Source organism: Passer montanus, unplaced genomic scaffold (genome assembly GCF_014805655.1).
Source record: "Passer montanus isolate IOZ18808 unplaced genomic scaffold, ASM1480565v1 scaffold13, whole genome shotgun sequence".
In the NCBI taxonomy this organism is placed as follows: Eukaryota; Metazoa; Chordata; class Aves; order Passeriformes; family Passeridae; genus Passer; species Passer montanus.
In genome coordinates, this window is record NW_024359832.1 from 8740747 (window position 1) to 8752948 (window position 12202).

General features: G+C 34.8%; 1 protein-coding gene across 1 annotated transcript in view; it reads right to left on the reverse strand.

Annotated features, from left to right (window-relative positions):
- Positions 1-1327: 1327 nt before the first annotated feature.
- Positions 1328-12202, reverse strand: part of PCDH7 (protocadherin 7) — a 262286-nt gene continuing 251411 nt past the window's right edge. Inside the window, exon 3 of the mRNA XM_039699003.1 lies at positions 1328-5666. Coding sequence (XP_039554937.1) covers positions 5287-5666 — 380 coding nt within the window. The 3' untranslated portion in view covers positions 1328-5286. The remainder of the gene's footprint in view (positions 5667-12202) is intronic.

Sequence of the window (12202 nt, forward strand, 5' to 3'; positions counted from 1 at the left end):
TAGTGTCTCAGGAAATTTATTTTATCTTCCTGTAATCACCTTCCTGGATGCAGTGGGTAAACAAGAAAATGCAGATAAAAGACAAACAAACATAAGGTCATGCCTTGCATGCTACAACCAGTATAAAATAAATTCAAGCTTGATTGAAGTTACTCATTAAAATACTGTTACTGCTGAAAGAGGTGGAGGGGTAGCTTTTTCAAGTGCAGTGTGAGAGATATAGGGTCAGGTAGTGAACTAAACTTTCTCCATAGGCTTGCAGATTCAGACCTCTGCTTGTGGAAGAATCTTCTTTGAAACATTCATTAGAGCAGACTAGAAAAAGTTAACTTAAAGCACATTCAGAGGAAGAAATTTGCAATGTAAAGTTTATTTTTTAAGAAGTTCTGACCAGTTTGTATTCACAAAAACTAAAACAAAGCCTAATTTGTAACTAAGGTAAAAGGATATCAATGGTTCTTTCTGTGATGTTTACTGGGAAATTGTATTCAATGGTTTCCAAGGTCTCTGTGGTAATTTTGTATTTTGCATAACACAGAGTGATGAAAGGAGTTTTGACCTTCGAACCCTCTCCCCACAAACATTTTTTCACATTTTATAACTGATGCAAATCCTAATTTAATGGCTGTTTTGGAATCTGCCCTTTTAAAACAAACAAGCAAAAAAAACAAAGACAAAAAAAAAAGCTGTGTGTGATCTAGACAGCTAAGGAATAAACTCGTTCTTCTTAGATGTTTCTTCTTGAGGAGGATTCATTCTTGATTCATTCTAGTTATGCAGAGATGGATAATTTGATTCACATCCAGAGAGAACTGGAGGCTCTTGTTTCTTCTTTTCCCCCCTGAAATTCTGCATTAATTGTGTTGTTTTTCTCAGTATAGATACTCTACTGACATTTTAGGATGTGTTAATAGTTCTAAACTTGGAAAAAATAGCAACTTTGTTGTTGTAAGAAAATTGCCATTCTGTAGTGGAAATACATGGACTTTTACTAAAGGCTTGTTATTCCACCTAATAGGAAGGTTTTGAACACATTTTAAAAATAAGCCCTTTTAAAGAGTAATCAGAAACAACTGTTCAGGTTACAAGTACTCTCTGCTGTGAAAATAGCTGTGTGCTGTCCTGGGTGACAGTAGCCTTGCCTATATCAAATTTCACTCTGAAGACAGGTAAAACCTCAGCTACCTCTGCAGCTGAACCTGTGGCCAATAACTAAGGCAGTGTCATCTTTGTTATTCAAAATACCATTAAATATTGAAACTAGCATGTGATTTAATCTTGTAAAATTGGAATAGACTGTCCAAAAAAGTAAACTGGCAAATGGGCAACCAGTTGAACATGTTATATTTTAATTTGCAGAGACAAAAATGACAAGCAATTTATTTACATAAAACTGTACAAAAGCAAATTAAATTATGTAAATATTTCATAAATAGAGGTGGACTAGCGTTTAATACATTTTGCCATGTTTAGCATAGTTGCGTGCATAGTGACTCATAATAAACAATGATAAATTGTTCTCTGCTTCACTATCAACATCCAAGTTGCAGAACAATAGTCAATGATTATTATTACAAACAGATCGTACCACACTGAATGCAAGTGCTTTAAAATTTAGGAAAAGTTGTCTGAAAGCATACCCCAGGTAGCTGGTGAATATTGTCTTCTTCCTAGTGCTTACACTCTTTCAGTCAGTAATACAACTTAACAGATGGGCTTTCATTTCTATTGCTTTTTCATCTACTTCTTTCTTAAGGAAACTCTGTGTATTTATCACCAATCAAACAGAAAGAAAAACATTTCGTTGTTCAACTTCCTTACAAGTATTTGGTGACGGCTGGATTTCTGGCAAGATCTTTATCCATATTCATGATTTTTCTGCTTTGACAACTTCTAGGGTAGCCTTTCAGCCAATCATTTCAATCCCATTTAAGTTTTTCCCCCACATAAAAATAATGTTTAACTTTTTCTCCTGAAACTCAGGCAGCAGGCCAGTCAGAAACCATATTCAATAAACATAGTGGGTCTGAGATCTGGAATAAGCCTTAGATTTTAGACCAAAGCTATTGAACTTTCTAATACATATAAAGTTATATATTAACGCATCAATCTATAAAGGTGCCCTAATGTAAAATACATGCAAAGCTCATTTGAGTTTCCCATGGAAGGAAAGAAAAAGATGATTTCTATACTGTACAAATAAAATGTGATGAAGGCTAAAAGCTATTAAAAAAGTTGTCAATTTTCCTGGCAACATGAACTGGTGACACCTTGCTAAATAACTATCATATAGACTGATCATACTTTTCCAGGCAGCAGAAGTAAAAACAAATTAAAACAACCCCAAACCCACACAAATAGTAATTAAAAAAATCCTCAAGACCTACTTAAACCACAGCCTTGTGTTAATAATGCTTAAGACTGGTCCATTAACTGAGTTTGGCAAAAGGCTTGTTTTTAAATATATTATTTATAATTTCTCAGAAAATAAACACAGGTAAATATACAGGTTCAAAAAAGTTGGGAATAGCCCCTTACCCCTCAGTGTCCAAACCCAACTACCACTTTACCATAATAATAGGTATAAAAGGCACAGTTGCATATTTTGCATTCACCCTAATTATTTTTATAGCTTTATTTGTTTATTTTTTATACAAAAGCACTCTATTTATGGAGTGGCACCAGATTTAACCTATTTCAAATAAAGAGGAAAAATACAAACACAAAATATATTTGTATGTCATGCCAGGTCAGAAGAGTAATCAGCATATTAATAGTGGCTAGTTCCACAAGAATTACTGTGAATACTTACAGTAGATAGAATTTTTAAAAAATTTTTTCACGCATTTTAGATCTAAGGAGATGCACACAAGAAAATTATTTCATGACTGTCTTATGTGGTGCAAAAATTGGTAAGTGACTGCTGATCCATTTAATCTGAAGGTCTATTATGACCTGTATTATTAGCCTTGTAGAAAAAGTGTCTAAGAATATATGGAACCCAGCTACCTAATTTATTTTCTTGTGTGTAATATTAAATAAAATCCTATTAAAGGAAGTTCTGTTGAACATTTGTGTTATGCAATCGTGTATTCTTTTGAAACGTGCAAGAAAAATGTGTTTACATTACATAAGCATTTTTAGAAGCATTTTTAAACAGATACTTACAGATTATACAAAGCAGTAACTGCTATACGCAGTCTCATAACAAAGTACTAGCTTGCATCTCCCCGTATTACTTAAATAATTAAACATAAAAATGTTCAATCGTTAATAATCTTTGATTTTAATATTTTCTTTCTAAAATGTGCCCATTCATCATAACTACTATACACACTAAACTAATGTTACTTGAAGAAAGTAAACTTTAGAGAGGAGAATGAAAAGGCCAATAATGGCACAACCCATAATATGGAGAAGTGAATTCAAAAGATAAATGTGATGAGTTGTTTTGATTTTCCAACCTCTACCTTAGGCTTTTTAAGGTTATTTTTATGCAATTCTTCAAAGCAAGAAACTACCCAAAGCTACATTATGAGTACAGTTACTAGAGAGCCATCTAGCCATGCCTTCACACCATTTCAACAGCCAGGAATCTGAATGCTTTCTCCATCCTTGAGCTGTCCTTGCTGTGTTGTTTGATTGTCACATTTGTCTGAATGTCTGAGCTCAGTCTGTGATTATTAATACAGCATCAACTACAAAGCAATTGGTTGATGTTCTGCATGTTTTGTTGCTTTTATTGCACAAAACCCTGTTTCATTTCCTCTTCCTTTCAAGAAGCAATCACCATGATAATTGTTACAGCTCTTGCACATCATAACTTGGACTCTTTTTAACTCCTCTTGACCTTCTAGGTATCATACCACTGTTTATCAGGCCATTTTGTACTAATGCTAAATGTTCTGAGTCTTGATATCATTTAGTATTGCACTTTTCTTGGTTTTAATGCACTTGGTTTCAAGAAAGCTTTCATTATCATCATCTTTGACATAATTGAAGCAGTTGATAAGCTGCAACACTGATGACCAGACTTAGCAACCATGCCTTGCAATCTGAACAGAAGCTTTTATATCTGAGTTGTAATGTCCTCTTGTTACTGCATTATCCCATTGTCCACATTTTTCCCTCTCATCAAGCATTCCCACTAACATGGCTTTCTCTTCTACTATTAGTTTTTAATTTTGATCTTAAAAATTCCCTGGAACTAGCATATGCAGCATATCATATGCAGCATGTGCTGCAATGTATCATGTCATTACAAAAAAAGCATCAGTTCCTTTGGGCATTCAACTGAACCACACTGGAAAAAAAAATTGTCATCTGGGCTTGTGAACTGTGCTGCTGCATAGAATGTAACTGAAACTTTGTTATGAGTGCATGTGGTTTTTTGTGAATACATTTATTTTCTGAGTCAAGCCCCAATACTTAGCAGTTCCCCTGATCCATTGTGTGATCTTTGGCCTTTTTGTTATTACAATCTTCCCAGCTAAATGTTAGTCTTGCCCAAAATAATTATTTCAAGAGTTTATCATTGCTATCCTATGGTATAAGTGTTAGTAATCGTGTTTACATTGAAATAATCATTACAGAGAACAAGAGAGAAAGAGAAAGAGACACAGCAAGACAGGTTTTTTCAATGGATAAAACAGAACCAGAGTCCATGAATCACGGGAAAGTATGCCATGTTTTTGACTGCAGTCTCAGGCTGAATGTATTTCTGTTGCTTCCAGCCTCAGATGAGAGGTGAGAATATTAAAGCTGTGGTCTTCACAAAGTGCCTATTAATGATTATTCCTTTATATTTATCCTATATCTTTATGGTTTCTGAAGGATAGTCCCTGATGGGGATCAGCAATATTCAGATGGTATGTTTTGAATACATTTTCCCTGACCTGTTATCCTTAACAAGCCAGATGACAAACAAACAAAATGAGTGGCTTAATTCATGCTTCTGCAGAGGGGAAACAACAGTGTGTCGTGTTCTTTTTAATCAAGCTTGCTACTATGGGAGGAATTTGCAACCATAGATCTAGGAAAATAAAAATCAGCGAGGGGGAATTAGACATGCAAGTAACAGCAATGTTTTCTACATTGTACAGTATAGTCAGGCAGACAGCATAATTACATGCCTGCTATGGAGGCAGAAGTGGCAGGCAGATCTTTTGTCTCTTTGGTGGCCCCCTCGTTATTGTTTCACATTTTTTCTTAAAATTGTTGTAATTTTAAGACTTTTGCCCCATTTCTTTCTTATATTATGAAAGAACTTTGTTGCTGCTTTTTAGCCTACAGGTAAACTTCTCTTCTAGTTAGAGTATTGACAGGAGATGGCTTGTATTCCCCTGTCTGTGTAAGGGGGATATCCTCTGGGTTGCCTTCTTCATTTTTGCTGAAACTAGCTGCGCTGAAGGTCTCATAGGATGAGGTCAACTTTTTGTTAAGGAGGTTTCTGTTGCGGTCACCCATGAGGGAGGCTTCTCCATTGGCCAGCTTTTCCTGACTGCCCCGTTCATCAACAGGCATGAAAGTGGAGAGTTTTGGCTGGCTCTTCTGCTTTCTCTCCGGAGAAGTGCGGACTGGCATCCAGCAGGAGTCTGAGTGGCCATATTCATCACATTCTCGGGTGCACTTCCCTGTTAGGGCTACATCTGGTAGAGGCCGTGAATCTGAAAATAAAAGAGAGTTGTCTTTACAAATTAATATTACAGTGACTTCCACTGAAACTGAGAATCCTTGCATTCACAAAAGGTATTTTTAAAGATCTTGGTAGGAATGTGGCAGTAAGTTCCTCAGTAATAATTTTTTCAATTGCATGTGCCCAGAGGCAACAAGCAGATCTGTACAGTTATTCTCAACCTTAATAACTGGGAAAAAAAGGGTTATTAATCCTTTTCCTGTGCCTGTAAATCAATTCCAGAAGCATTTGGCATTATGTACTGAATTAATTTTGATGTCTGAAAGAGTCAAAGAAGCAGTTAATTCCATACTGCCAATTTTCTAGAAATTATTAAAAATACCTTTCCTTGAATTCTTTTGTAAAGACTACTCTGAATTTATGTGGAAGGATCTTACACCCTGCAAATACTTACAAACATACTTAATGCCCTGGAAATGAGCAGATCCGTTATTGACAAAGGGATTGAATTTTCATATAATGTAACCCCTGCTTGTGTTTCTGAGGATTGGACACTTGAGCTGTTAGTCCACAATATGTTACGTAAGTTGTACAATCAGTAATTGCAGAAGCATACAAAACCTCTGCTATGGGTTATAAACTTTATCAACAGTACAAATAAAGCTGTTCTGTGTGTATATGTGCATGGTAGGGCATGGGATGAATCTGAGTGCTGCCTAAAGAGAAACATTTTATATGTGACTAGCTGTGTTGGAAGGTGTCCTGCTCCTGTTCACTACGTCTAAATTTTCTCTACTTGTAAGAGCTTTCACCCAAAACCAGCAAAGTTCCAAGGCCCGCAGGATTGACTCCTCCCTGTTTACAAAGCAGGTATATTGAATATTTGTATCTTTATATTTGCATGCAACTGAATTTAAAAACTACCTCAACTATTTTAAGGAATGGGTAAGATTCTTAAACCTTGCTTTTATTCAGTTATAGTGTACTTTATCGTCTAAAGGAATAACTGAAACTGCCTACAAAGGAAGAACATTATATTCAAACAAAGTTGACAAAGAACATAAATCAAAAAATAAATTTTTCAAGTGTGTTTGATATGATGTTCATTTAACATGATTTATTTGATGAAATATTTAGGTTTGTTTTATAAAAAGAACCAATTATTTTAGAAGGGAGCAAGGAACTTCAACATGGAAACATAACCAGGTACGTCATATGGGCTGTGGCATCTTTCTACCTTCTGACTACAATACCAAAGTTCTTGTGAACAGTAATTTTTGCTAGTAATAAAATGTGTTATACAAACTTATAAAAGCTCCTGCCAAGGCCTGCTCAGCCTAGCCTTCATTCTGTTACTTTGTTTTGCCTATTTTTCTTTGATTTTGACTGATAGAGTACCTTCTCAAATGATGACAATTTCAGCTGTGATTTTTTTTAATAAATTGATACAAAAGACCACTCTTGAAGATAAAAAAAAAATCAAACAAAAAAAATAACCAAAACCCCAGAACCAAATATCCTTCACTCTTCAAGAATAAACCACTTTAATTTAAAATTTTTAAAGCAGGTGCTCGCAGAGAAAGCATATTTCATTTCAAAATGGATTTAATCCTGATAGAATTACAAAAGCTCTTGAAAGTCAGATTTATCTTCATCCTGTCCCGATTTTTTTTCCAGGCATTCAAACTTTAATTTAATAAATAATTTTTTGCAGTATTTTAAAGAGTGTGTATTTGCTACTATTTGCTACTGACAGGTGTCAACATTTAATAGAATTTACTGTATGTATTCTGAATACTGTATAAAATTTCATATTTCAATGAAATATCCATGATTTTAATGAGGAAACAGTCCTGGTGTCTAGATAACTGAGTAACCCTGTAACTAAGATGTGTAAGGCCAGGAGGAGGGAACTGAGTGATTTTTTTCTTTTTACATTTTTTTCCCCAATTTATTTTTAAGGCTTTCTTGCTTAGGCAGAATTCCTAATTTATTTTTTTTTTTCCCCAATATAAAATGCAATTGTATGAAAATTTATCAGCCTATCAGTATTCAGGTGACTGTGTTCTGCAAACATACACAGAATATGGGGAGAGTTACGGGAAAATCCTCTGTCAGATAAATCAGCATTATTCTGACTCTCCCTAATGATGAGAAGCATAATTAACTGCTCAGCTGCCCTGATATTCTTTGAGTTTTTAGCAGAATTTTTCATATTTTTACAACAGGGCAAACTCCCTTACACCTCTATAAATTATTTCAACCAACATTTTATTTCAAAAAAAAAACCCAAAAAAACCCCCAAAAACCCTGGCCATTAAACATTATGCTTTCTTCAAGTATTTTAATTATTACTCTGACATAATATTAGATCAAGGCAGTTTGTTTGACCTTTATTTAAAACATAAGAGTATATGTGTCTTTAAAGATTTTCTTTTGTTTTCTTTTGAGTTTGGGTTTTTTTCCAAGATTGAAATAATTAGCATCTCATTATATCTGATGGAGTCTTTCTAACTGAAAAAAAATTTGAATTGGCAATACATGGGTTCATGAAAATCCTCCCCTTGCTGCTGGCCTTTGAATCATGCACTTGAAAATGCACCCTTTTGCATTGTAGTGCTTTTCCTGTTCACTTTCAGACAAGTACTGGAACTCCTTATAGGGAAGCATGAGGACTTAATGTGCAATGCAGCCTTATAATGCTGTTTTAAGAAGCAAAAACCTCCATGTCCGTGTGTTGCTGAGTTGCCCTGTTAGGTTATATGATAAATTTCATCTTCACACCCATAGAAGGGCTCAGAGAGACACTGGAAGAACAATACTAGCTCAAATAATACCCCAACACAGGGTCCACCACAGGGCAATCAGACCCTCAAAGGTCCATCTGTCCAGGCCCAGAAGAGCACAGGGGTGTATAGTAGCAGATAGCAACTCAAAACAATGATTCAGAAGGAAAAATCATCTTTCTGTGTAATGCTGGGGATTGCTGTCTAGGTATATAGAGCAAATTATAATATATAGAGAAAAGGAATTTGGGATAGCAAAGGACTTAGGTGATGTTTAGGGGAGAAACCATCAGGAAGACAAATGAGGAGTTTAGGTGATAGAGAGGAAATAGAGATATATCTTACAGCCTTCTATTCCATTGCTTTCTTCCATCTTTTCTAAGAGTTTGAATCAGCATTTGAGTACAGATTTAATCTAACATGGTTTGAAACCTGTTGCATTTGAATCTCTCATCTCTTTAAAAGATTGACATACTGAAACTAGTGGGTTAAGGGAAGATGGGGAGCTTTCTATATACTGAACTTGATAACAGTGATTTAACCTCTAATTTGGATAAACTGCCATGCCACTTTAGCTACACAGTAACTGCATTTTTGCTCATTCACTGAAACAGATCAACCCTCTTTTGCAGAGTAGAGACTCTATAGGCAACATTCTAAATTGCCTAGCCCATGGAGTTTTGAACAATCTCCAAATTTGAAAATAGAAATAAATTTACTCATGTCCTCCAGTATAATTTGCATTGAAACATATCTATCTCTAAGCTAAATGCTTTTCTTAAGTGCTTCTCTATTTAAAAGTTAAATACTCCAGTAGTGACCCCACTGAGAACTGACAAGTCTAATGGAATATGACACAGCCAACAATTTGTCAGCAGAATTGGCAAATCATCAAGGAGCAGCACAACAGATTCCTACTGCAGTTACATATCTGGAAACCAAGTTAAATTTGTACATAAAATGCCCTTTATTAACCAAAAAAATTTGACAATGTTAATCAGTAGAGAAAGATATAGAATTGGCAAATCATCAAGGAGCAGCACAACAGATTCCTACTGCAGTTACATATCTGGAAACCAAGTTAAATTTGTGCATAAAATGCCCTTTATTAACAAAAAAAATTATCGCAATGTTAATCAGTAGAGAAAGATACGTGATATTTCTTGTTATACTGAAATCTGTAAATTTGGGATTAGGTTCTAAGAGTTTGTATAGACTAGTCAAATTCAACCTTTTATCTGCACAAAAATACAATCAGAAGATGTCATCAGAAGGATTCCTCTTAGTTATTTTTGAACATATCTTCTTATGGTATCTCTAGATAAGAACTTGACACAACCATGGGCAACCCACTCCCTAAAATGCAGATATTTAGAAAAAAAAATTTAGGCATACATATAAATGGAAATTTCAAAATTTAATACTTTTAAAACAGATTTCACTTTTCAGACTTGAGCGTGAGAAAAAATTGGAAAACATTAATTTAAAGGGCCTTAAAATCTATTTTGTCATTATATCTGATAGAAGCTTCCACCACAAACTTTTGAAATTTATCTGATAGAAGTTAGGCATTTTTTTAAACTTTAGTAACTATTCATCCAATACATCCTTAAACATTTGCAGCTAATTTCTGAGACAAAAATATGCTTTATGTTTCACATAAAACTTTGTACAAAAGAATATAAGTGATTGGAAATATTTATATGTATGCTAATGTTTCTACTGATTGTAGGTGACTGTTTCCCTAGGGCTAGGAGGGTTGTTATTTATCAAAAGGGAAGGCACCTACCACTGCAGGCTGGACAAGGGAAAGATGATGTTCTATCTCCAGTTTAATGCCAAAGAAACTAACTGAAATATTCCAACCAAGCAGTTTTCCACTATTTTCTCTCCTCCTATTGTTGATCAAAAGAGGTCAATATATTTCATCAAAGATATAAACAGTATTATGAACTCAGTAGTCAACAAGTACACCTGGGGATTGGAACTAGATGATTTTAAGGTCCCTTCCAACTCTATCCCTTCTATGGCTCTTCATGTTATAAGTTATGTGCTTTTATTTTAAACACACATTGCAGAAATATAGTCAAGAATGCTCACTCTAGCTCCACTCTACACATTTTTAAGAACCATTCTTGTACAATATATTTTATTGACCCACATCTAGTCACAACATGATTCTAGCACAGACACTGGGGAAAAATATAAAGAGCTTTTCACGTTTTCATTTTTGTAAACCACATGCAAAGCTGATGGTAACAACAGACTTAAGACGTACTTAAGCCAGGAAAAGTTTTGTTCCATTTGTCCCTGGAGATGGAAAACCTTCCAAATCAATAGTGACACTATACCTAGACACAATAATTTGAACATCTGCAGAAAGCATTCCTAGCTGTAGATCTTTTTATTGGAGAAGTACAAAACCACAGTAGCCATATAGCAGTGCAACACTATTTCTGTAAACCATGCAGCTTAGTGCACAGGATCTGAGGAGGCATTAGCAGAGGAGTTCTAAATAGTATCTATGACAAATCAATGACTACATGCAGATTTTTGCTTTCCACATTGACAGGCCCATAATATCCCTGCATGGTTCCATTTATTGAGGACCTATAAAAACTGCATGTGGAGTAGTTCCTGCTACTGTGAGAAAAGAAAAAAGAACAGGAACAGTTATATAGTAAAGAAAGAGATTGTGGTTTGAATAGGCCCCATTTTTTCTGCATTCTGTACACAAGTATGTTGCATTCAGAAGACCATCCAAAATGCAAGTGAAACACCATTATATGATTAAAGTGGAGTATGTTACATGGCTTTTATATTAAAAGCCATGACTCTTTTATGAGCTGTGTGATCAGGGACAGAATAGATCTCTTAAAGCGTAACAAGTATTGACGACATGATCAGGGAACAATAATGTAGAAAACAGCTGAGAGAGTATATATTGTAGAAAATCACTGTTTAAGGTGGAAAAAGAAAGTTAGTCTACAGGGATATACAGCTACAACAGTACTGGTGTGGAAATTCTTGCCTCTTAATTGCTGTAATTCAGGAACTGCACCCCAGTTTGTGCTGTGGCATATTCTGACATGCCAAGACACTATAAAAATACTTAAACATGTTAGAAAGCATCAGCAATTTCTTTCTCTGTACCTTAGGCTAAATACAGTTAAACAGCAGTTGAACATATCTCAAGAAGCGTTTAGTGCCCCAAGGCCTGGACTGCTGTCATTCTGAATGTGGCATTATCATGTACTGCAGAGATAGTGCATGCCATCTCTAAAACAGTCTTACTGAATAAAGTCAAGCACAAATCCACTGCTTGAGATATGCCAGCTGCACTGAAGTAATGAATATATTAATTGCATTCGGACTAGAATAATTTCATGTATATTACGCCTAATTCTAAAATTCCTTTCAGTGCTTAAGGAAATACTTGAGAGTACAGAAAGGCTTTATGTATATTGATGGAATGATTAATATTGTGAGACAAGGTAGAACAATGATATAAAACAATGAATTCTAAAAATCTCATTTATTTTTCAATGCAAAGGAAAGAAATATAGAAATAAAGAATGAAGAATATAGAATGAAAGTGACAATTTTCAATACTTTACTTGAAAATGGTTGAAAATAATAGTTCCTCTTAAGCAATCCCTAAAGCCAGCAAGACTCACTGCTGTGATGAGTCCAAAGTCCTAATACTTAGCAGTTTCAAGACAGACCAGAGTGACATGTTAGAGGAAACATGGACCATTACAATTAAAACTAATAAAAAATA